At 36.8% G+C, this 26,622-nt stretch overlaps 1 protein-coding gene across 1 annotated transcript in view; it reads right to left on the reverse strand.

Annotated features, from left to right (window-relative positions):
- Positions 1-10,885: 10,885 nt before the first annotated feature.
- The window catches only part of SLC6A2 (solute carrier family 6 member 2), a 58,543-nt gene continuing 42,806 nt past the window's right edge, over positions 10,886-26,622 (reverse strand). The window contains 6 exon segments of the mRNA XM_042027488.1: positions 10,886-13,290; positions 14,875-14,946; positions 16,677-16,844; positions 18,860-18,960; positions 23,161-23,260; positions 25,989-26,117. Coding sequence (XP_041883422.1) covers positions 13,267-13,290; positions 14,875-14,946; positions 16,677-16,844; positions 18,860-18,960; positions 23,161-23,260; positions 25,989-26,117 — 594 coding nt within the window. The 3' untranslated portion in view covers positions 10,886-13,266.

The following is a 26,622-nucleotide window of genomic DNA, read 5'->3' on the forward strand; positions in this document are numbered from 1 at the left end:
ACTGCCTTAAATTTGGTATGTTATTTAATGTTTAATATTTATAAACTATGGAAAGGACTTGTAGAAGGATCAAAATAATGTGATTGTACATACTTTTTCCTGCTGGAAGACGTTTGACATGTTTTTATACATCTTGAAAACATTCAAATAAGAGCAGATGGAAGTTTTTGAGAATGGTAGCTTTTAGATCAGGAGCCAGACAGATAAATGTTTTGTGAATTAGATTAGAGTCCAAATTGTCTGAATGAGTTTGTTACCAGATATCTAACCAAAGTGGGTTTTTTTTCCTCTTGAATTGGATTAAACTGTCATTGTCACAGCAATTATGCTGTAGTTTATGGAAGTTTACTTACTTTTATTATTGAAACAAATTTTAAGGAATTTTGTAAGTTTGACCTTTTGTCACATCAGATAGCAGCAGGTGTTTGGAAGGAAATCAGCTGGCTAAAGAACTGTTGAAAAGCCAGAGTTGCCCAAGCATATGAGCACTATTGAGAATGGATTACATTAAAACTGCAGAAGATCTTTGAAACCTCTTGAATAATTCTAAGGGATATTCTTCTAATTTTTAGTGTTTAGTTCACATCAGGTTTTTTTTAATTGCTGTGTTGGAAATTAAGAATTACTGGGTGGTATTTGTTACCACCCTGATGCATTTGTTTAGCCAGGTAATAATGGCTTATTCTGCTTGCATACAAAAAAAAAATATTAAATACCAGAAAAAAGGGAAGGAATATACCATAAATAAAGGAAGAAAATCCCTGGGAATGTCTGACAATCTCTGTGGAATTCTTATCTAGGATTTTGTCTTAAAATGGAAGTATAGCAGGTAGAGATTTAAATTAGGATTACACAGACCTACATTGTGAGTACAGAGTTGTTTCAAGCCCAATACAAGTAACAGAAAAATCAGTGAAGGTAATAGCAATAACTTACTACTGATTTTGTGCATGGAAGAGTGTTTTGTATGTGCAGTCTAATAAACATCCTTATAGGGCATAATTTTGTATTTGGCCCAGAAAGGGGAATATAGCATGAGTTGAAGGAGTTCAGGATCCAGTCAAAATTGTCTAACTTTCTCTATCATATGCATTTATTCTATAAGACATTTTGTGGTCTTAGCAAATAGCTGAGCAAAAGTGAGCTATCCAGTAAACATAAAGGGATTAGTTTTTCTGAAATTGTAGCAAAGTGATATGAAGAACAAAGCAGTAAATAATATCTCCCCTGCTTTGTAAAAATAAATGTTGTGAAACAAAATATTGGAAGAACTAGCTTAGTTTTTTTGACAGAAGTTCTAACTTCTTGCCTAAAAATATAGTCTGTTTTACAAAATATTTATCTCATAATCTTTTTGTTAGATTGAGATCCTCATTTGGTCAGTTCTAATCTTAATCTTATGGAGATTGAGTTTTCTAACAAAATAGTCAAAAAAGTCTATTCTGGTATAGTCATAGCATATGTAGGGGGGTTGAAGATATTCCTAGAAATCAGGCTTGTATTGCTGGTAAGTGCTAATGATGGCAAATGAAAAATCACAGTAATCACTCATTTGTCACAGACTAGAACATAAATCAGGGAAAAATGAACTATGTCTCTTGAGTATAGGGAACTGAAATACCTCAGAATTCTTTAGGTCAGGCCCTGCATAGTGCCTAAAAAGGTCTTTCAAGGGCTATTATTCAGACCAAAACATCTACAGGAGGTGGTGAGGTCTCCTGTCTTTGAAGTTTTGTCATACATGGGACTCCTGTGTCTGAACCAACCCCCCTAAAAAACCCCAAATAAAAGAATGGCCCACAGCATGAAGCCTGAACTGAACTCCTGACCTGAACTTGCCTGCTACCTTCATTTGTACTGTGAGGAATGTTAGAGCTGATGTGGGCTCCAAGTGGGCTCTGCATGGAAAGAGTGAATGGGAGCAGAAATGGTTGATCTTTATTCTTTTTCTTCTTTTTAGTTGCTTAATTGTATCTTAGCTTTGTATACAGTGACTTTTCTGTGCTGCCTCTTTGTTGATGACAACAGCCTCATGTACTTAAAGGGTAATGTCAGTTTGGCTTCAGAAAGCATTGAAAAGTCAATGGAAAATGTGAACTACTGAACTGGCATATTACAAGGACAAAAACATCAAATCAGATGAGCAGAAAACAGGTCATTTATTTCTTGAATAACAAAGAGTATTATATATGCCTAGGAGGTAGATGAATATTTCAGGTTTAATTTTTAAGTAAAACAGATTTAAAAACAACAAAATAGTTCAGGGGTTTCAGGGTCAGTTCAGTAGGTAAATGCAACATGATTAAGAAATAGCAAAAGAGCAAAATAGTCATTTTAAAATAGATTTTGGAATTCCTAGGCTGCCTAAGTATTTCAAACCAGAGCAAGGCTGATATGTCCTTTCTAGGTGATTGCACTGGCACTTAATCAGCACCTGAGATTTTCTTGCCATTGTTTTGGATGAAACAACTAGAAATTGAAAGCCAGTTTTTTCCTTTTCAAAAATGGGAAATCAAAGTTCTTACACAGTTAATTCTCAGCCTTATTTACTATCTCGATAGGAATGGGGCCATTGAAGCCCAGTGAAACAGGAAGCAAAATGTAGTATTTGCAAAATAAAAAAAATCACCTCTTTCTAACATTAAAATTTCACCGTCTTCAGCTGTAGACACTTATCTATGTACTCTTAGATTATAGAATGTTTTATGGGAAACTTAATGCTTTATGCTGTTTTAAAAGGACTGTGAGTTTCCTATTTCTTGTACAACTTCTGTATTTCTATGATTTGGCCTAGATCAAATGAGCAGCAGATGGTTTCGATACCATAGCTGACTTGAATTGTTTTGCATAAAGAGGACCAGGAAACCCATGCCATGCACAGGTTGCAGAGCTTCAAGCCTGAGGCAAGGCAGAAACCTGGAATGTGGTGCAGTGCAGCTTGGGGACAGCATTAGAGTCACCTGGCAGAGCTGATGTCAGTCCATGTATGCCATGGCCTTACTTCATTAATGCTGTGTGTTCCTTTAGAGGGTTCTTCTTTCACTTTGTGAAACTCCTGGTGATCTGTTTCTCACCACACAGCCCTACAATGCCTTTGTCCCCTTCAGATTTGTCATTACTGATGGTGAAGGCTAAGTGATGGAAGAATTCAAAACTGGCTGTTCAATCAATATACTCTTCATGATCAAGCTTAATTAACTTCAATATTTGAAAGCAGAAGCTTAAGGGAAGCTATCAATGACCTCAGTAGAACATGGAAGACTGAATGTTGTTCAACTCAGGACGAGTGTTCTAATGAAGACAGTATGTGGCAGAAAGATAAATCAATTCTAGGAAGTAAAACCAGGACAAGATCCATTATCTGACAGTCAGCATCTGTTTCACCTCAGGCTCAAAATTTTGGTCTGTGGTTCCTTTAATGTGTGTTCTGGAAAGAAGTCAGGAAATAGTTTAGATAAATGTGTATTTGGTTGCAAGCAAATCACCCATATTTACCTTAAACTTTTAGGATAAGCTTCCCCTCTCAGGGAGGGAGGAATTAGCCTCAGTTTTCTTAGGAGGTGACTGATGGGGACCTCCTCAATGTCTGTCAGTGTCTGCAGGAGGTGTCAGAGGGTGGAGCAGGCTCTGCTCGGTGGGGTGGAGCAAGAGGACAAGAAGAAATGGGCAGAAAGTGGGGGACAGGAAATTCCACCTGAACACAACTGGATGACCCCCTGTGGTCCCTTTCCACCTGAGTCACTCTGAGTCAGCATTATGAGAGGATTCTGCTATTGCAGGGACAGAGACTAGAAACACCTTTTGTGTTTTGTGAAGTTTTTTTGTTTCCCGTCTATGAATTTTTTTTCTCTTTTACAAATTAAAGAAATATGTAAAAATATGGAATATTGATTATGATACTTCCAATTTTGCAATTGAATGGCTTTAACTGTGATAATTTTGGGTCATATTCAATGTCAAAATATTGAATTTCTTGAAAGATTTGCTTTCATGAACACCACGGAATGAAGCATCAAGCATCTCTTCTTTGAAAGATGGTAGAACTTTTTCTCTGCCAGAAATTACAACTTTTTTTTGCTACCTACATGTGCTTTATTTTTGTTGTAGCTGTTTGGGAAGGTTTTGTTAAAAGGTAATGGGTGAATACCACTTAGAGAACAAAATTGTCATTTTGGTCTGTTTGTGAACTGTCATGGTCACATTGGTTAATATTGTTGCAAAGTGCTGCTTTTGGAAATTTGTATAGAAATAATAGTGTTCATGTTGATATTTGTGGGAAGCAAGTGCTTTTTTTGATAAAACTGAACACACAATTCTGAACATTAATCTTATGAATTTATCAGAAATGATATGGTGTGTCAATTAATTAAGACGACCTGAACTTCAAATGTTTCCCAAGCCTTTCTTTGGAAAATTGGTGATCAGGGATTTAGAAAAACAGTATTGACCAACAATATTGCCTGCTTGATTGTTTTCTGGCTTTGGCAGAGAGAAAGGAAATTAAAAAATGGATTTTCATTTTAAGATGTTTCAGTGGTATGCAAGTATCTTAAATTATGTTGTTTTTCTTTGAGTCTCAGTCACTAAAAGTAATAAACCCCCGACACTGGTGCCTTCTGAAAATCTATGTAGTGTCATATATTTTGGTTAAAGTCGATTTCTGTCGGTGTAACTTGAGAACTAAATCTTTGCTGAAATGGAAATCAATGGTTTGACCATACATTTTTGCCTGAAATGACAGTAAATTTCACAATTTGATTTTAACATGATACTGAAGAAAAATAATTAATGGCTGGCTGAACTTTGAGTCTGCTTGTGTGCATAAGGAGAAATTAAGACCAGTAGATGTTGAACTTTCCAGTTTGGTTCAATGTTGATTTATGTAATGTGGAACAACTGTAAATAAAATGTGTAAATGTTTCCGCACACACTTTGTAGGCATCTAGGAAGAAAATTATTGACTTATTTTAGTTCTTTATTGCAAACCACAAGAAGAGGAGAAGCTGTTTCAGTATGTGCTTTAAAGAGTTTTAATAATTGTAGGAGTGAAGGGTTCTAATATCTGGCTTATGTAATGCCATTGCTCTGGTCTGTCCCAGATATTTCAAAACTTCATGGATATTAGCGGTATTATCACTACAGGTTTTTACAGCCGAGAAAGGAGAGGGCCTTTCTGTTCTCTAGGAATTGCTCTTGATTTATTGGTGGTATTACACATTGTGGATTATGCAAGTAGGCATTTCTGGATCTCTTTCAATTCTAGCAGTTCACTCTTAGTTTTAAAAAAGGCTAAACTGGTTTCTTGTTGAACTTTAAAAAAATCTTTTAAACACATCATATGAGTTTTCTCTTTGTTCTCTTTGCTTGTACAAGAATGTAATATTTCAGCTTTTTGGCAGCAGTGTTGATTTGTCTTATAATGAAAAAAGAACTAGATGTGTTCTGACTTTTCCAAACCTTCTATTTTCTTTTCAAAGGTAATTTGTGTTGTGCTTCTGCATTTTAAATTATCTTAGGTTATAAATATTAGCTTAGGTAAGAGAGGAAATTGAAATTTTGTGTTTACTTGTACGAATCTGAGATGCTGAAGAGTCAGAGATGCTGACACAGTTGTTGGTACTCCTGGTAGCATCTAGTACCTCATCTGCCTCTTTGGTTTTGGGTGTTGAAATAGGATGCTACTTAAATTCCTGTTTTTGGAGTAAATTAGGGGGATATCAGTAGAGGTGACCTAGATATCCAACAACAGATAGAAAACTTGGTTTCAATAACACTTCCAGGAGGACAAAAGTATTCCATTGATTTAAGTAATCCCTACCTAGTTTTACTTCCATAATAATCTGTTAATGCTGAGTCTCAAAGACTTGCCAATTGACTGAAGCTTGTTGATGGAGAATGAAGAGTAGTGGTAAAATGAATATTTTGTAAACAGGCTGTTGTTGAACAGTAAAATAAATTCAGTGTTTCACAGAAATTTGTTTTGAAGTATCTTGAAATTAACCAACTTTTAATTGTTTTAATACTAATTTGTGGATTTGAGTGTTTGACACTCAATGATTAAAAACTGACATGCAAAAATTTTGTTATTCAGTTTTTCAGATGTATTAAAATAATTTAATCCATGCTTTTCTTACTTGAAGGCAGGAAAGAAATATAAACAATTGAAGGCTGTACCTTAATAATACTGAGATCTGCTTAAAGAAAAAAGCACTGAGGAAGGTCATTAGCTTCTGTATGTTCCAAGTATAAAATGTGTATGGACACAAGTGAGATAGTCTAACAAAATGTACCTTTGGAAATAGTGCTTTTCATTTTTGATGTGGAAATATAAGAAGATGGTTTAAGTTAGAGTAAAAAAAATAAAAACAGTGTTACCTATTCTTCATTTATGTTGGGTTAAGAGTCACCCTTTCCTAGCTGGTCTGTAAGTTAAGAATAATGTGCTTATGGCTATTACTATGTATGGCAAAATTAACAAGGCAAAAAGAATTCCTTGTAAAAAGGAGAACAATGTAGCCTTGGGGAATTAGGGTCTCTGTGCTATGCATTTTGGTTCATGTTCCTAGAAGGTCTTGATTATTTCCTTTCAATGTGTGGTTGTGAAAGCTTCATTGCATTACTGTAATTACTTTTCTGAAATGTAGAAGTTAATCTGCCCACTGCATCCACTGGACACCTAAAGGATGTGAGCAGTCTCCTGAAGGTTGAGAGCTATGTAGGTTTTGTGCTTTTGGGATTTCGTTTTTAGCTGTCTGCTGAGCCAAGGACCAGCTGCCCCTGTGAAGCTTTAGCTCGAATAGTATTGACAAAAAGCAAAACTTTCATTTCAGCTTTTAATTGACTGTCAGAAGTAAATTCTTGGTACATAACCCTTTTCTTTATACTCTTTTTATGTGCATATTTTTCAGATTTTATTTAAATAATTTTATACACAATATTGGGATAATCTCTTACATTAATGCACAGCTTAAAACAGTTTTTATTTACACTGATCACAGAAAGACAGAGGTATGAGGACAAATACTTTACATTCACCATCCTTATCAGCACTTTAAGTATAGTTAACCAGCACACATCACACACATCCATATCCATATTTATAAGAAATGTAGCTGTTTCTAATTACACACATGGACATGTAGATGTCTCCCTTTGAATAAAACAAAAATTAATGAAAAAAAAAAAATTGAAATGCCATTTCCCCCAGATAACCAAAGACTTCAAAAAAAAAAAAAAAAAAGGCAAAATTGACCTGCAGATTGCACAATTAATGGAATCAGGCATGGAAACATGGTGGCTCTGTTTGGACACTTTTGGTCACTGGGGCACTTTGGATAGTATTTTTACTAGTGGCAAGTTTTGAGCTCCTATGAAGACTTACTCCTGAAAACTGCAATGTGTTCTCTTGCTTTGGAAGTAGATCTACTGGACACTTACACACTTGGTTTAATGTTAAGTCATCTAACAACACAAAATTGCAGCCCAGCCAAAGGATACTCTGGATTTTTTTGGTTTTTTTCTTAGAATATAAATTAAAAACACATGACTTCATTCTATGAGATTAAGGCAGCAATGGAGAATATTGTGCTACAATGTGCATTAGCTGTAGGTAATGTTCTATTCTCCTTTATCACGTTTTTACATTTATAATCAAAGGCCAACATATTATTGAACTAGACTGGCTGACTACAAAATCTTATGATGGAGAGATAGGTCTTGTGTGATAACCTTGTTACATCAAAGTTGAATTTCTCGCCTTACAATATACATATATTCTATGAAAATTAAAAAAACTGGTAAAAATATTAAAATATTTCCTATACAGAGGTACCCTTATCTAAGTTAAATTCTAGTCACTGCTATAAAAAGGCATTAAAAATTAAGTAAAACACTGGTGTAAACCAAGTAAATGCTCACTGTAAAGCTCTTATTTGTAAGGCAAATCTTCTTCAGACCTATTAGGATTTATTTTCAAAATGTACTGTTTGGAGGTTCTCCCTTTGTAACTGATATTGCCCATAGCAAAAGAGAGCTAAGTCTTGCAGAAAGGTTCACAGAGAGTGCAAGGTAAATTACAAATGCAGGTCACCTGTATGCTTGACACCTCTTGGCAGTGACCAAGAAACAATATGACACCTTCAAAACAAAGCCAGCTAAAGGCTTAGTAACTCTCTTAATTCACTGAATTTATTCTGTTTCCTTATAATGAAATTAGGCAACTCATGTTTAGTGCAGCAGCTAAAGAAACACCTTAAGAAAGGAGGAAAGCAAAGCACACAGGTGACTCAATCTTGCTGTCAGTGCTTGGGCAGGAACAGCCCCCTGTTCTCATGGAAATTAATGCAGTTATGGTTAATGTACATGAGGGTTGCACTGCTGGACTGAGACTTAAACCTCTCCATTTCTTCTCTGCTCTTCTCAGCCATTCACATCTAGACACCTCCATGTCCTTCTAAGAGCACAATTTCACTGAACACAATCATATCTGTGTTATTTATATTCTTCTGGTGGTCAGCTTCTCTGCCTGCTTCTGCTCATCATTCACACAGTGACTGCACTCTGTCTAAGCACATTCTGTTTTCAAATGCTGAAGGAAAACCAATCAAATGCTGTACTTAAAAGCGACTATTACCCTGTTATGTTCTTTTACTGACTGAAATGTTTTTATTGCCCATGTAGCTCTCTGTAGTAGTCTTTGATGAATTTAGATGCACCTAAATTTGGTCTAAATTTGACCATTACCACTGTACAAATTAATCACTTTCCACTGATTAGCTAGGTAAGCCCACAGTCACCAACAGGAACATGGATATGAGTCAGAGGAAGGTAGCTGAGAGAGTCTCCCAAGTTGTTCAGGGATTTAATCTGAAACATCATGTTAGCCTTTACATTAAGAAGATCAGGTTCTTACATGAGGTGATCTGTGGACCATAAATATTCCTAGTACTGAGAAAATAAAGTGTGTTAGAACAAAAAAGTCCTAGTTTACTGCTCCAAGAGGCTCAGAGTTCACACATAATTTCTGCATGTAGGGCTATATATTGTCATTTGTTGAACTGTGACAGTTTTCTAATGTCTTGAGTCCTTCAGGCTCATTTTAAATGTTTTAACATGGCACTGCAAATAAAATATTTTTAAGTCTCACCTCTTTTGAAATTGTTGAACTACAGTTTTAATTTGGTTCTTAGGAAAGAAATTCTTAAACATTTGCCAATTCCTCATGAAACGTAGTGAAGCAGTCCAGGATATGAATGAAAGCTATCTACTCCCATAAAAGCAAGTATCTGCTAATTAATGCTGTATGAATGGGAAGAACTGCAAAAGAGACATTAACAGCAAAAGAACTTTTGATGTGGCCTCCTACAACCTGACAGTACAAAATAAACTTAATTCATGTCAAAACAATAGCATAAGAAGTGAATGTATATACAAAATCTTTGGGCTTGACCCTTTTAAATAATAACACTTAAATGGTATTTTGCTGAGAAGAAATGACCAAGTACAGGAAATCTCCTCTGGGACAAGTACATACAACACACATTGCACGTGCAGTTAGGGAACATGCACAGTAGTTACAGCCAAGTAATTCTCCTACATTCTATATTTAAAATATCATGTTTGATCCTGGATATCCTGCAGAATCCCTCACTGTGGTAAGGTGTCTTTCAAGTGTTGCCAGAGTATGTCTCAGGACAGCATGGAACACAAGAAGGACTGAGAAAAAAGATATGGGTCAAACAGGGGCCCAATCCTAAATAGCACTAGTGCTTTTTGGACTATTGCTTTGAAAGGCCCACTGTTTCTTCCAGAAATCCAAATCCGTGGAGTTTTGGTAATGTAGCTTTAGAATAGTTCCAAGGATGTGAAGAATTATCTGGCTGAATGACAGCAGGGAAGGGTAAAAAGAGAGAATGGAGGATCTTTTTCCTTGGTGCTAACTGACTTTCTGTGGATTGATGAAACATTATAGATCACAGGCAGGTCTTTTTCACTGGTCAAAAGAAAGGTCAGAAGAGAGATACTGATGTATGACAGCTGCTTCCTTTACCAGATTAAGAAAAGGCTTTCGAGGAAATATTTTCTGGAACTGTCAAATGAGCTCTTTAATTTCTTCACTGAATTCTTCCCATGGGCTTGTTACCCAAACAGCCAACATAATTAGCAAGCAGATGATTCTGTGTCTCGAATCAGCTTGTACCAAAATTTTTTTTCTTTAAAAAGTGGGCTGCCTACTCAGTCAGCATATACTTGCCATTCCATGGGGATATCTGGGAGAGTGCACTCCCTAGAGAGAGTCTGTTCTTGAAATAGGTACAGCTGAGGGTGAGCTGCTGGGCTGCAAGTCAAGATAGAGTTAGGGGAAGACCTGCAGTTAAGTGATATGGATGATAGGGACCTGACTGGAGGTTTTGGTGTTTTAACTGAAGGGAGATGAGTATCTTTGTGGCATTTGATATTTTCCATATTGAAAATATATTTGGGAGCCCAAAGCAGGTGCCTAAGAGGAGGTGGGTGCCCGTGCTATGGCTTCTTATTGGACTGTCTGTACCATATCGCTGAGTGGAAGAAATGAACATAACCTGGTCTTCACAAAAGTATTTGTCATTTGAATAGATGCTACTTTGCATCTAATGGCATCATTCATCATCCAAGAGGCATGAGGTAGTTCATAATCTTATTCTGTGGAGAACTGAGGACATTTGCCTCTAGAACAGAAGTCATACTATTTGGGGGAGACTTTGTTTGGGCAGCATCTTGAATTTAAAGTCTACCTATGCAGTCATGCACTGTGTATTGTCTTTTTTATTCAGGCTAATTCTGGTAATAAGATTCCTGCTTTCTATGATATGACTTTTGTCTTCTGTATAGATTGCAACTTCTTTACCTATAAAACCTCAGAACAAGGTGGCAATAGTGCAATGTAGTCCTGAGCTATAAATACTACACTAAACCTAAAAAGTTATACAGTAACAGAAATAAAAAGAATGCAGTAGGTAATTGCCTTGGGAGTTGGTAATAAAAATATAATCAAACCTGAACACACTGGGGTAAAGCTGATTTTACTCCCATGCTGTGGTAGCTTTGCTCCTATGTCAGAGCAGAGTGGTGAGGAAATGTGACTTTTCCTCCGTGGGTTATGCTGTAGGGATGGTGCTGATGGGGTGTGTCACAAGTGAACATTGGTGTAGGTTTTTAGCATTTCCAATCATGAGCCAACCACACAATCTGTGACAACCTAGTAAAGCTCCATGTCAAACAGCCCCCAGGAATTTCAAAACTTGGTAATTATATCTATGCTAAGAAGCTTTTGAGCCATGCCAAGCCAGTGACTGAAGCAGCTGTAGTGTTGAAAAGTAGGCTTTAAAACAATGGAAAGATTCTCATGTAGTTTGGCAAACAATAAAAATGAGATTAACTGGGAAGTTGGTGGGATGGCTTTTTTGAAGCCTTCAATATATTTTCACTATTTAGTCTCTTGTGTAATTACAGCATTAGAACTGCAACATTTGGAATTCCTTTATTATTGAAATATATTTAATAACAGGGTTTAAGCAGCTGTTGGCCATCAGCTGGGCCAGAAAATAAGACTTCCTTTATAATTAGAAGAAAGTATTCTTTGGGTTTAAAACCCTGTTTAAATAAAACTACTGTTTGTCACAGAGACTCTTCAAGAGAAGGACAACACTTGGTTCGTTCTGAAGTATTGAATATGTTGGAGGAAAAGAATGAATAAGGAGAGAAATTTCCCTTTCATTATTTTGAACAGAAATCAATGTTAAATAGAAAAAGCCCAGAAACACTTGGCACTTTTAAACTTGGCTATTTTAAAAAAGAAAACAACTCAACAAAAATTGTTTTTTAAATAAAAAAGGCCCATCCATTTAAAAGGTCTTTTTTAAAAAGAGGAAGCACTACATACATTTAAAAGACAAGCTCAATTGAATGTATAGAGACAAAAAATATCAGAGGTAATGTCCAGAGGTAAACTCTGGGTTGGATCCAGCTGAGAAGCTACTGCCTCTGAAAATCACTGTAGACCTAATGATAAATAATTACAAGAACTAACTCAAAGCCACTGGATGTAGTGATCACTTGAAAGGTACTACAGTGACAAGTGACCACAGAATAAGAACAGCACCGAAATGCAGAGTTTGTTCTGTATCTTCTACTTTGCATAATACTACTAGAGAATAGAGCTGGAATAGGCTTAGAGTGTGCCTAAAATATACTTCTAAATTATTCAACAAAATCTCACTATGTTTTCCTAGGTGAATCCTGGTTAAATTATAATAATAGCACGTTCACAGCAGGAGAATAAAGCCAGTTTGGTTTTTTGTGCCACTTGGTAATTGTATAGATCTAAAAATTATCTCTTCCTATGTATTTGCATTCTTTATTTGGAACAAAATACAACAAAAAGATGAGAGTCTGTCTGTTTGGATGTAACTTTCATGCTTAGCTGGAAAAGTCTGTGGAGTGTGGATCATATGATAAAGCCATTTCAATTGTTGATATAAGGGAATATCTCTTTCATGAAGTACACTGTGATATTAAGCTGTGTTCTGCACTAGTAACTGTAACAGGAATTCTGTTCCTGCTGCTCTTCAGCTTGTGTAATGAAACTGGTCAGGAAAATGCATGGACGTGTACAGCAAAGACAATGTTCTTCACTAAGAGAAGGAACTAACAATAAACCACTGAAAATGAAGCACTGAGTCTTCACTTCAGAAGGATGCAAACTTGCATCCCAAAGGACAGTATGGCAAGGAAGATAATGACATGAGTACATAGTTAAAATTGCTCTTTTGTCATAACTGAGGTGTACTCCTTCCTTAGATCTAAGAATGCTCAGGTGTTGTTAGTTTCAAATAGGTTGTGAAATGAATATCTGAAGTAATTATTACTGTCAGAAAAGTTTAATTCACTTCTTCACAATAAAAAAGCACTTAACTTATGCTGATTGCTCTTTTCCTCTGCTCCTCCCTCCTCCACTTCTGCCAATAGCAAAACTCACAAGTTTTGGTCATGTAGGGATCTCATGGCACCAAAGGATGCGAGAAAAATTAAATGAAGTCTGTAAAGATCATTTGAAGCCAAGTAATAGAAGGGAGGCATTGACAACAGAGAGCAGATGTCTTCCCTCAAAGAGTCAGTAGATAAGCTCTGAGCCAGCTTAGGCCAAGCATAAGTGAGGGAGCTTTGAACTTGACTTTTCTGTGTTCTCAGTTTAGCTGAACTTGGGCTTTTTCCTTGATCTGTTGGTTGTCATATTGTTAGCCAGTGTTGGAGCTGTAAGGAAGCAGAAGTGGTTGTTAAATTACATCATTGATTCAAATAGTGATGCCAACAGATACGTTGTTTGACAAATCTGGAGTTACGAAGAAGTTTCAAAATGATGGCTAGACTATCCACTCTGTAACTAAATTTCTGTGCATTCCAGTTTGCAGTGAGAAATGCACTGAATATAAAGGATACTTAGTCAGCTCTTAATTCAGTTTTAAAACTCAGAATTGCCAGACATATGTGGGAATAAAATATTTGTATTTGTTTGGTTACAGTAGACAGTGTTTTATCTACAATCTTAAACATTGTGAACAAAACACTAAATATGGTTTAGCACTAACAAAGCCATTCCTAGCTGTTCATTGAAGATGGCAGCAAATTAAAATGCTCTCATGTTTGGCATAGCTTGAGGTAACTTTAGTAGTTTACTTCTGAGGACAGCCTTTTCTAATTTATGTGAAATTAATTTGCTACCTTTTTGTCATAGATTTGTGTTCAGAAGACCAGTACTGTGGAATGGCTGGTTATAGCCCTTTCACACAGGAACACCTGCCCCTGGAAACACTGAGTTACAGCAGGAGCAGTAAATCAACTGACAACTGAGGGCAGAAACAGGAGAAAGAGAAGGCAGGAAGAGGTCCTATGCTATTTCATATTCTTGGCCACATCAAATAAATTGTGGTCATGAAACAGGAAGCCTGTTTGTGCTTTTGTTCTGCATCCCATAAATCTACGCAGATGATTTCCTTTAAAAGCCAAAATTTACTTCAAACAATATCTTTCAGAATAAGCACAAGCCAGGTTTATTTTTTCAGTATCAACATACAAACTACCACTATAAAATCTGGGTCGTGGTTTGTGGAGGTGTGCATAATTCCAGTTGCTTTCAACTTTGAAGACAGAAAGTGGTCTAGCATGAATGCTGATAAGTGTAACAAGCTTCACATTTGCATCCTTTTTATCTTGTACATAAAGGAGTTTATTTCAATAAGCTCATTTTATTTGCTAAAAGGAAAACAATATTTGGAAACGTATAGCATATTTTTCATGGCTTATGAAGTCTCCAGCAGCGTTTTCAATCAACTCTAGTCCTGTGGAGAAAGCCAATTCCATGTGACCTGGTACCTCATGTTATGACATTAGAGGTAAGCTCTGACACTGGATATTTGTTTTGCTGTGTACCATGTGTTGTGGGACATAATTGCAGTTTTGGAAACATGACTTTGGGTTGCTGTGCAGTAACTGAGTGAGAAACCATGACCTCTTCAAATGCACATGATCATTTGGAAATACCTTTGTATTTTGTGAAGACAGATCTCACTGTATTCAGACACAACCTAAAATACCAGATTCAGGTGAACTGTAAAATTGAGAGCTCTCCTCAGTCAAAGAAGGAAGGTCCCAAAGGCCTTCCAAAAGAGTTGATGCATATGGTACTGAGCCTCCTGCCTCTTGTCATGCTGGCAGAAATAAAGAACTACAGACCTGCAAAGGCATTGACTATGAGGAGATTGGTGCAAACCTGTAGTTGTTGCTAAAGACAGGAAAGGGTTGGTATCAGGAGAAGAAACATGTGAAAGGTGTACAAACCTTAAACTGCCTGACATTTCCTTGGGCCACGAGTTGATGCTCATTTTCAGGTGTGATGCAGTAAGCTAGTCTCTAAATCAGACAGGAAGAAGAGGAAAAAGTCAGCCATATGAAGAGGGATTATGTATGTAATCCCCAATCTATAGTGGGGAAGTAGCATGAACTTTATTTAAAATGGTAACTTAAATCTTTAATATCTCTGCATCATGTGCCTTTATTCAGTCACTGAGAGAATAAGCCTATTATAAGCCCTTGGGTGTTAGCCTTTAATATAAGAAGTAACAGTAGAAAGTTTATGCAAATACTAAGTCCAAATATTTAGCAAGTGCATATAGAAAAGAACATCAGGAACAAGTTGGTATCACAGGCCTTAGATCCCCTAAATTCATGCTTTTCTGTTAGTGCTGTAAGAGGGTTGGCCAGTCCCCGAGTGGGAGAGGAAGGAGGTATTGGTATTTCCCAGCTCATCTCCCTTGTTTACCCCGTGCTGTGCCCTTTGAGATCACATGTAAATTTTGGTTTATTAGGAAGTTTCAACCAATTTAAGGAGTTCCCATTAGATTACGAGCATACCTTTCCCCATCCTTTTAAGAGCCACAATTTAGGGCATCATATCTTGTGCTAGTTACTTGGATGTAATATATCAGCCTTTTGCCATAATGCTCCTGAGGAAACTGGAGAATTGCTCTTTGCAGGATCAGTAACAGACAAACCAGAACCTGCTAACAATACAAAATGAATAAGAGAATGTGGTTTTGGCCAAAGGCTTCTGCATCCCCATATCAGTAAACTTGAGCAAGAGGGCAAAATCCTGATGGGCCAGTTCAAATTAATCTTTGAGACTTAAATGCATGTAGAAAATGGGTTTGTAACATCCCCAGGACAGAACAAAACAAAGAGCTTATAGAACTGCTGGAAATGAGATCTAGAAATTGTGCACAACACTGAGATATTGGAGATGATGAAAACAGGGAGCTGAAGAGTTCCAGTTTTGGGGTGCCTTTCTGAGGTGAACATTACATGAGATGACTGTAACGTTTCAGAAACAAGACCTTTGTTCCTTTGGGTCTGCTGGGTCACTGTGAGGGGAATGTCACCTATGTAATGGTTGAGATCCTATTTTCTGCTTAACTCTGTGTGTGGAGTTGGTTCAGTGATTTGCCTAAGAGGGTCAATACCTTGCTACACCATTGTGTAACTGTATCTGTAGGAAAGTAGAGCAGTAGAACTAGGTGTCAGTCAGTGGGTCTAGATTAGGTTATAAAATTATGACATGTGATGGGAAAAGAATCAGTGCTGTATAGTGGTGAGGAGGCTTCTGAGCACCATTAGTGGTTTTAAGATTATAGATAATAGTGAGGCTATATAGACAGTGAAGGTAAAGTTAATATGACGGTAAAAACAATATGGTTAGTGAACCTTAATCCTGTGCCATTTTGAACTGAAAAATAAATAAGAGTACAGAACAGTTTGAAGACCATACCTTATAGCTGAATATGAAGATACCATAATTTGTACATTCTTTGTTAATAACGAAAATCTAATCTCATCAATTGGATCAATTGCATGCATCAAAAATAATTTTTCACAATTATTATGGTGCTGTCTGGAAAGCTAATTTCTATCTAGAAACTCAAACAGAACGCAGTAATCCTACCTCAAACCGCTGATCCACCTGACATATGGATTCAAAAGGTCACTCATAAGTAATAAGTTTTGGGAGAGAAACAAACTGCCAACTTAGACCCAGCCATTTCATTTCACAGCAACATTTCATGACATTTGATTAGTGTTCCACTTACTTCTTTAAAGGTCCCACGCACATTCATAAATTTATAGATGATATAGGCAGGCACAAGGATCATTGAGGATAATGCTATTCCCCAGCCAATGCGGTTTGCCCAGAGAGGGAAGGTGTAGTCGTCGTAGGTTAGAGGCTTGAAATTTATTATGCTGACTATCACGACAAACTAGAGAAGAAAGTATAAAATGAACCACAGTTTTAAGATGAAGAACCTTACTGGGAAACTGATTCCAGGTGTTCTATTAGGCAACCACCCTAAGGTATATCTCAAACCAGCTTTGCTATTTATCTTCAGCCTGTTTACTTTGCGCCTCTTACTGCTTAAGCTGTTTAAGTTCTTGATGTGTTTACTAGTATTAACAGTTCCTTTTAGCTACCCTGGACACAGATTATTTGAAATGTTGATGGGAAGATCAAAATCAAAGGTGATTGTCTGCTACTGCCTCATTTAAACTAGTGTTTCAGATGTAAAAATGGTATTCTGTAGTCAAGAAAAAACTCTGCAGGATCTATTGTTTTTACCTTCTTTGTTTTCCAGGAACATTAGACTTTAAAAGCTTTGTACCCATTTTTCAATGAGAGACATAATGCAAACTCCAGCATGATACATTTACTGAGGAAAGATAGAGCAGCCTTATGGCCTGGAAAACAAAGCTCTTTTTTCTTCCTCTTCTGCCCTGTCCAGTGCTAGGTGCAAGAAGGAAAGAGTGGGGTACCGCCCTGCTTCTGTCCTGTTAAATCCATGTGGGTTATGTAACATGCAGAGTTCCTTGACTTGGTTCTTGGGGCTATATGTTCTGCTCCATATTTCAATTTCAAATTAAAATATTTTGAGCCTAGGTTTTCAAAGACTATACCAGGATAGTGTGGGTTAAAGGAAGATGACAGTGTGGAATCTGGTTAGAAAAATACTAATTCTATTTTGAGATTTTTCTTGGGATTATGTACATAGCTGAAGACAATATGGAGAAAGAGCTTCAAGAACTTCCAGATGGAAAAAAAGAAGTGTGCATTGTGATGGTTGAGAGATACATTATCTACAGATTTATTCTGACCCTTATGTTTTTAGGCTTTTCTAGGAAGGTATGGAGGCTCTTTCACCGAGACATCTTAAACTACCTGAAGGTTAGACTGATGGGCTCTGCACCTTTAGCTAGATTGTTACAACTCTCATTATAAAATTTAAATTTTCAACCGTCTCCTTGTGTGCAAAACCTAAGAATGCTTGCTGCAGCATTTTTCCATTCTGCTTGAGCTTCTTGAAGTGCTGCAGAATATAGTTCCATACAAGTTCCTTTATAGAACTATGTTTGAAAGGATAGTTAATACAGGCTTGGTAGGTGTTTATGGATGAATTGGGGTCATAAACTTTTATATTTAAAAGAAAAAGTGGACCAGTCCTAAAAGCCTAGCCAGTGTATATTTTCAATACCAGTACAGCTTTAAGAATGCATGGCTTTAATGCAAGTAATTGTCTCCTAAAATCATAGCAAGGTCAAATTTCCGTATTATTATCCCAACCTTTTGATTTACAAATATGCATAGGAAGAGATTCCAATATAAAACTGTAGGTTAACACCGAATCTAACCTTTACACAAAGCAACCAAATTCACTCTGTGGGATTTTTTTTCCCTAATGCAATGCACACTTCCTTTTTCCAACAGGCAGTTTACAAGATATATTTTATACAAATCTTCAGTGTTTCACAGACTTAATTATTGTAGTTGTATATTAGTTTTCCTAAGGTGTCATTCCATAATTTGGGGATCTCGGTATCCTCCAACAAAAAATACATTCTTGCTAACACAATCTCTAATCCCTGGCTAGCTTATTTTCCCAAGGGAATGGTTTGTGTTTAATATGCACAGGTGCTGCAGGGACAGGGAGGACACTGCCTGAGTGTTCCCTAGGAAAAGCTGCCTTCTTAAAATCATGCTCAAATGAAGGAACAGAAGAAGACTACAGCCACCATTAGCTTCTCCTTCACAATTTAAATGTATTATACAAAATATAATCTGCATATAATTTCAAAGTGAAAAAAGAATTAAATTGGAGTGTCTTCTGTTCATCCCAACAATATCTGGACCAGCAGTAGGTATCTTGCTCTTGGTATCTATTGCATATTCTGGGAAGCAACATGCTAATATTCTTAACATGATGGAATAATTATCAACACTTACCAATAAAAAAGCAGGACTAACAAATTTCCAGCACAATCTCCAGTAGAGGCCTGGTTTGAAGCCCATCATTTGTTGGATGTCTTCACTGAATCTGTCCACACCTAGAATAGATGTGAATGGATGCAAGCATGAGACTGACTTCTGTCTAAATTGATGAGATGCTGGCATACCCAAAACACTTTTTTCAGAAAGCAGATATGAATGACTTCCAAATCAGAAGACATAGGAAATAACAACATTAACCTCCTCTCAGTGTCTAGATGTGTCTTTGACATCACTTTACCCAAGACTTAAATTCCTGTGAGAACTTAAGGCTTGTTGCAGACAACAGCATTACCACTCAAAAGAGGTGTTTCACAAATATCTAGAATTTAAGTTGTAAATGGGACTCAATTTTTAAAATAGTTATTGTAACCTAATTCCTCCATGTTATTACGAGTACACTGCAGGAAAGTGTAGACCCTTAGACAAACTGGTTGCTGATAATGAAGTAGATTCATATGATTCTTAATTTATCAAAGGAGATTTTTGTTCCACTTAAAGGCATATTTAATTTTCACTGAATGCCACAGAATGTTCTTTATATCTGTTACAAATATAATTTCATATTTATCACTATTCCAGGAAACTGGGGCAATTCTTCTGCTTATTGTAAATATGTACAAAAACGACGTCACTTTAGAATGGGATGATTAACACTGATATAAAATGGGGATTTTTCTTTATTTCTTTAAAAAGAAAACAATCTCTGACTTTACACCTTAGAGATATTGGCTCTGTGCATTCTGTCATGTCAGACTCTTTATAATTTATTATACTTGATGTGTTCAGGAAGTTTACTTTTAACCATGAACTCATTAGGTAAACAGTAGAAATGCAGATTTTACCATGAATATTTGTTAGAGAGAATGTGCAGGTTTTCCATAAAGATAATTTCATGGGTATCAGTTTAGTACAATTTATTTAATGTAAATAATTGGGACATCTTGAGTTAGTCCATTATATGCAATGAGGATGCAAAATATTGTCAGGGTCTAAACATTTGAGTGTAAATGTCTCCAAAAAATTTCCAGCCCCCAATATTATGTCCAGGTGAAGAGAAATAACCAAAAAGGATCTGCAAATGCTCTTTAAACTTAATCTGATTCTATTTGCAGTGCTTTCTGTGAACTTTAAAGTGACTGAATTTTTACTGCTATAAACACTGGCTGAAATTTATCGTTGTGTAGAAGGTCAGAGACAAGGACCACGTATATCAGAATTTTATTCATATGTTTCCAGACAGATGCACTTGGAGCTCAGACAGTGCTTGGTGTACAATTTCTGCTGAAAATGGGGGACCAGTAGGCCATGCTCTCAGACTGCGCTTTTCCACAATGTGCTTTTTCAGTACTACATGTCTTCAAATAAAGTTCTAAGAATCAACCTTTAAACAGAACACAGCTATAACTATAGATGACTGTAGGGCTTGGTTTCAGGGATACTTAAAATTTATTATCAGTAGCTGGTTAAATACCCCAAAAGACTTTCACTCTAATTTCTGTACTAATGAACGCTGTATCTGCCTGAGAATGTTACCATTTTGTCATGTAGTGGTCTATTAAATGGCACAGAAGATTTGTACGTAATGTGTTGTCAAGGGAAGGAAATCAATATGCAAAAAGGAACAGATTAGGAAGAAAAAGAAAAGTAGATTTGGCTATAAATGCAATTTACCCTCCTCACATTGGGTCAACCTTCCTTTCACTGATGCAGAGATGAGAGTTCAGACAGAACAGAAGTCTACAAGCCATCAGTAAGTCCTGCATGTGCTGCCTGCTGGAACTTTGTAAGCCATTGTGCTACTGTGAAAGCAAGCAGCAAAGTAGCAAACGTTTCCCCAGCATGACAGTGCAGTAAGCTCTCTGAGCTGGTTTGCCCCACTTGTATTTCCATTCTGTGGGAATGCATGCATTCATCCTCTCTCAGGGCAGGCACACATCCACTCAAACACCTCTGTCAGCAAAGATGAGTAATATCAGTCAGTGCTTGATTAAGTTCTTCCCCTTCTGCAAAATCAAACAGTTGAGCTTAGCTGGGGGTGGTTGGTTTGCTTGTTGTTTGGGTTTTTTTTTTTTGGGTTTTGGCTGTTTTGGGTTTCTTTTTTAAAAAAAAAAAAAAATCTGCTTTTTGGCCTGAAATTTTGGTCTAAGGGATTCTTTTTTTTTTAAGTTTTTTAGGTAAATGAAAGCTATGAGATTGCAGATAGGGATTAATATAATTTCAAGCTCATACAGAGCTTGTTCTAGTTGTTTAGGGAGATGTTCACAGTAAAATCTGACTGAATAGAGATTTTCCTGCACGTGAAACCAAAGATCAGTTTTGTGCCACTGGGAGAGGTGTCTGATGTTTTTTAGAATATTCATAAGAAAGATATAAGGGTTGCACATGAGGAAAATTGGTAACATGTTAGCAGTCATAACTAAGGTACATCTGCATAGTAAAGCAACTATCTGTCCCTTCTCTTATCTATACAGTTGGCCTTTGCAAAAAGAAACTTCACAGTAAATGGTCATAGGTATAATTTGAACTAAATTTCCATGTTTTTAGTCTGTGCCAAAATGTCAATGCTTGCCTTTAGGCTGGCTTAATATTCAGCTGGGTCATTAAGGCAACTGGGGTCTATCAGAAAAAAGAGGCAGACAATATCATGCCAGATTTAATAAGTTTAAATAGCACCTGGGGCTGTAATAAGTTCTTTATAAAGAAACAGGTCATGCTGTGTCAGTAGAAACATCTGTCAGCTGCTTAAGAAAAATGAATAGATATTTTCCCGATTATGGGGAGGCTGGAGGAAGAAAGGAAAAAATGATAAACGACAGAGGGTGTAAAATAAAATTTGACTAACTTTAGCCTTGTTTGTGAGCCACATACAAAGCCTAGCTACTGTAGAATGCAGTAAATCCTGTTTTAATAGTAGCAGAAGATAACTTGCCCTTAGAAACTGAAGAAGCCTCTGCTTCCAAGCTAAGCTGTGATCACTCATCCACATTCGGCTCTTTTACAGGGATTAAAGACAGTTGTTTGTGAAATAAAGTGCCTCCATTATTTTGAGAGACAACAGCATATGTGCTGCTTGCTCCATGCTGATGTTGGGTGACAGAATTAGTGCATTAAAGCTAGAAACTATTCCTTTAGTAAATTGAACAGCTTTATGCATGAATGCCATTATTTCAACTTCACTCAGTCTTCAACATTTTTTTAACTGCAAGATAAAGAGTTTGTTTGATTAGAAGAACATGGCAAGGCAGAATGGATGGACAAATAAGTGACTGAGGTAAATAGCAATAAGAATCAATGTCTAAGACCCTCTGAATCATACATTAGCTATAAACACTATGTCTGAATAAAAATGAAGATGGCTTTCAGTGGAAGAACAATTTCATTGGGAATCAGGGCAACTAATTCAATACAGCCTTAAAGAGAAGATTTGCAGGCTGCTATGACATTGAAACCTGGTAAGAGTGAAAAGAGTTGTGATCAGTCAGGAAGCATAGCACGAGAGATTAGGAAGGGAAAGAAGAGGTCATTTTTTTTTTAGGTGGCTATAGCATATCACTGCACTCTGGCACACAGTGATTCCAGTCTAGTGCCAGAGATCAACTAAATACTCCTAAAGCTTGCCATATTTGGGATAAAATAAATCACTACTCCCTTTTTGTGGAATAAATTAGTATCAAATACTAAAAATAGAATTTCTAGTGTCTAGTATGTTGGATATTTCATACCATTCTATGAAATAAGGTAAATAAACCACTAGTGTTTTACAATGAAGTAGAATATTGATTCAAACAAAAGGGATTAATGTAGGAATTATTATAACTCTCTAAACACTACCTTTATTTGTATTGTGTGGAGAGTGCTTGAGACTGGCCCTGGCAGAATAATGAAAAGTGGGAACAGGTGATTCTGTATTTAGGCTAATCTACGTGCTTTGAAAGTACCAAGTCTAAGTCTGCTACTGCAAGTCATCAGCAATACTAAGAGTTGTAAAATACTGGCAAAAGTATTTTCCATCCCATCACAGTACCTTTCACAAGGCTGTTTGCTTTGCTTTGTGCAGGGTATCAAAGCTTGGCCCACTGAATGTCTGAACTCCTGTCACTGCTCATAAATCAGGTGAAAATCACTCTATGAAACCTGACTTGTTATGGTTTTGTGTATAGAAGGCTATGCCGTTTTCCCTTAAAACAATGTGTAAGCCTGTCATGAGCACCTGGAATTTCAGAACAGCTTTTGCACGTGCAAAAGGAAGTGCTTACCATAAAACCAGGAAACTCCAATTGCCTCCATTAGAACAGCAAACAATATTGAAGTCCCAGCTGCAAATGTGTCCAGAAGTGTGAGCACATAAATTCCACCCTGCAACAGGGAGTTAAAAGATGCCACAAGGCAAAGTTACAAATAAAATCATCTCCGTAGTTTAGTATCTACCTAACAGAAATCTGCTTTACTTGAAGCATTATCTTAACCCAAGTATTTAAATTTAGATCTGATGCTGCAGACACAGGTTCATAGCTGCATACAAAATAGTGGAATCAGACTTGCAACTCTTCTAAAGAGGCTTCTTTTCACACACGTCCTCACTTCACTGGGAAACAGAAACCTCAGCTTAGATTAGTGAGTTCTCTTGGCACTCCTGTTCAGTGGAAGTTTGGGAAAATGATCAGCAGCTTGTAGGGCAGGACATGTCTGCAGCAGTTAATGACAAACTTCCTAAATTAAAGGCAGGCATGGAGCACTCCAAGAGTTTCCATAGGCCACTATCAGTCAGTTTGTTCCTAAGGCCACTTGTTCTGCAGGCCAGTGAATCTGCAGTGTTGGTCTGATGTCTCCTTGTCCCTGACTGCTTGCATCTCTCTTGCCCACTGCTCCTCCAAAGGCAGAAGATGATGTTAATTCTGTCACCAGCACAGCAACAAGCTGCTGTGCCCTGTTTAGTCTCTGGGCTGTGGTATTTGCAAACCTTTGCTCACTGGAGACAGCAAACCTTGTCTTCCTGCACAACAGCACATTTTGTGCTTCAGTGGTTCATGACTGAGAACTGGAAATGCATTTACTAAAGTCTTGTTTCACTGGTATTTCTTTTAGCTGCAATGTGACTACTTTTTGTTGTGTTTTACGATGTGGTGGTATTTGCGTAAATTACTGCTCATTTCACTGAGTTTGGGCTAAAGAGGAATGGAAAATCATCAGATTCAGATTTGTATCAAAATGAACCCAGTAAAATGTTTCAGGAAACTCTGTCACATGTAAACAACTGAAATGCTTGTGGTTGCAGTAGATTTTTGTTAAAATGTCTTTTTACAACCAAACTTAATCTGATTATGCCTGTTCAGAAGGAGAGGAACAAAGAAATTATTTTCTGTGTTTTTTAACACCCGTGGTATAAATAGCACTTGTACTGTTTAGATCTGTAGGTGATTTAGTCTCTGTAATCAGTTGCTTTTTTTTTTTTAAAGATGTTTTTCTGAAACAGCTGTGCATATTTACAAAAATAGGGAGACCAGTACTTAGGCCATGTCTAGGTTTTTAATTCTGTGGGGACTTGTCCGGAAATAGAATGAACTTTGGTTGTTAGAAAATATTGCATATGGAATGACATTTGAGTTTGACCTCTTGTTTTTGCTCTACACCTGCTGCAAATGAATGCCTTTGCAATCAAACTTAACAAAGGGAGTTACTAATATGATTTTGTAAGAAACATATTTGTTTCAGAAACAGCTACTTTTGAAAATACAGCCTTAAAAATTCAGGGGGAAAAAATCAAATTAATTTCATGTGATGTTCTCACAAGGATTTTTTTCTTTTTATTTTTTATGCATTAGAAATGTTGTTCCTCAGTTATGTGAACCAATACATTTGGACAATTCTGGACAGTTTTGTGAATTCCAGCTGGAGAGGTAAACTTGAAGTCTAAACAGGTGCCATTATTTGAAAGCTAGAGTTAGGTTGTTATCTTGAATAGCTATAACTCACTTGGAGGCAGTGGAATTGCACCCACTGGCACCTGTTCAGGTTCTTAACACTGAATTTATTCTGATATTGTACTTCAGGAACTTTCATTCCAGTCAAAACTTTGAATAAACAAGAGGATGTTTAGTTTTTAGGTATCAATAGAAATACTATGGTATTAAAAGGATAGGTATTTTAAATGATATATCTATTTTTAGAGTCTCAAATGTTTCTCAGTTTGAGGAAACTGGAGTGAAAATACTGGGGTATTTTAATGTAGAAAGAACTTAGTTATTTATAAACTTATGCCATTTCAGTAATCTTAATAATAGATGTGGAAACCATTTCTAGGAATGGAGAGAGGTTCAGCACATCTGCTTTTGTGGTGGATTCCTCAAGTTTCAGATGTTTTTGACAGTTTTGGCATCTTTGCTAACAGGTCCCTTTGCTTTTTTTATGGTCAAAAAAGAGAAAGTTCTCTCCAGCCTAGAACAATGTGATTCTCATTGCTTAATATGTTGTCAAAAACCATATGAGGCAAAACATTCAGTCTGATGGTAGTGATAAATACAGGTTACTAGATGTTCAGGGTAAGTTTTCTGTGTGCTTTATATGGTGTTAAAAGATGTCAAGATTTAAGGTACATGAAGGGATATTAAGAAACAAGGTGGGGAGAGGAGATCATTATCATCACTACACTCCTTTCACAAGAAGTGAGTGTCTCTTATTTTCCTCAGGAAGAGAACAGCCAGATGGTCTGGTCACTTGAAATAGTTAGCTCTTCACAGAGGAATAAGCACTCTACACAGTTCCATCTAATGTGACTCAAAAATCCAAAATCAAACAAAAAAACCCCCAAACAAACACAGAAGAAAGCACACAGAACCCAACAAACCCAGCAGTAGCACAGACAGTTCTTTGGAACAAAGACTTGTAGGCTTGATTGATAGCAAATGATCTTGTGCCAAAAACCAGAGAAACTTCATATATGTAAGATTGAAAGTGATGTTCTGAACAGAAGTTGTTTAAGAACTAAAATTTATAATAAAAATAGTAGTCTAAACCTATCCATATTTCATCTGACAGGGTTAATGGCATTTTTAGGGTAACATTTTGATGGAATTGTTGTACTTACATTGGTAATGCAAAAAAGGGCAAGTAGGAAAGTGCCAAAAGAAACACCAAAGGTGAAGAGCTTTCTGTGCTGCTTCAGAAGGTGGAAATCATCTGCCAAGCCAGTGATGACAGCCTCCATCCCACCCATCTGAGGAAGGGAAGGCAAGAGGTCTGGTTAAATGCTGACTGTTGGAAATACAGACTGAAGAATGCAAAGCAGTTTGTGTAATTAATTCCCAACTACTCTGTGATTTCTAACATTTCAGCTGTAAGTCACTGCTGTTATGAGGCTTTATTTTCTTCTGGTAAAGGACTGAGTTGGGGAACTGGGCATCAAGAGCAGTGGTTGTTGCCTCCATAGCTGTATCCTCTGTCGGTCCTCTTTGCTGACTCAACAGAACAATAAGTAGAGAGTACTTTGGAGAAAAGAATACACATTTTAATAAACTCTGGGGGAAAAGCCGTTAGCATAAGTAACTAAGCTCCTTAAGATATTTCTTAAATAAAGACAGGCACAACAAGCATGTAAAAGAAGTATACTGAACAAAGATTCACTTTATCCATTGATTAGCAAAATCCAGCTTGACAGAAGTTTTTACAGGTCTGGAAGAATTACTACAAAGGAAGCTTGATGTAATTTTTTTTTTGGTGAC

This window comes from Corvus kubaryi, unplaced genomic scaffold (genome assembly GCF_017639235.1).
Source record: "Corvus kubaryi isolate FWS band 111438036 unplaced genomic scaffold, C.kubaryi_AGA036_p1.0 37300, whole genome shotgun sequence".
Lineage (NCBI taxonomy): Eukaryota > Metazoa > Chordata > Aves > Passeriformes > Corvidae > Corvus > Corvus kubaryi.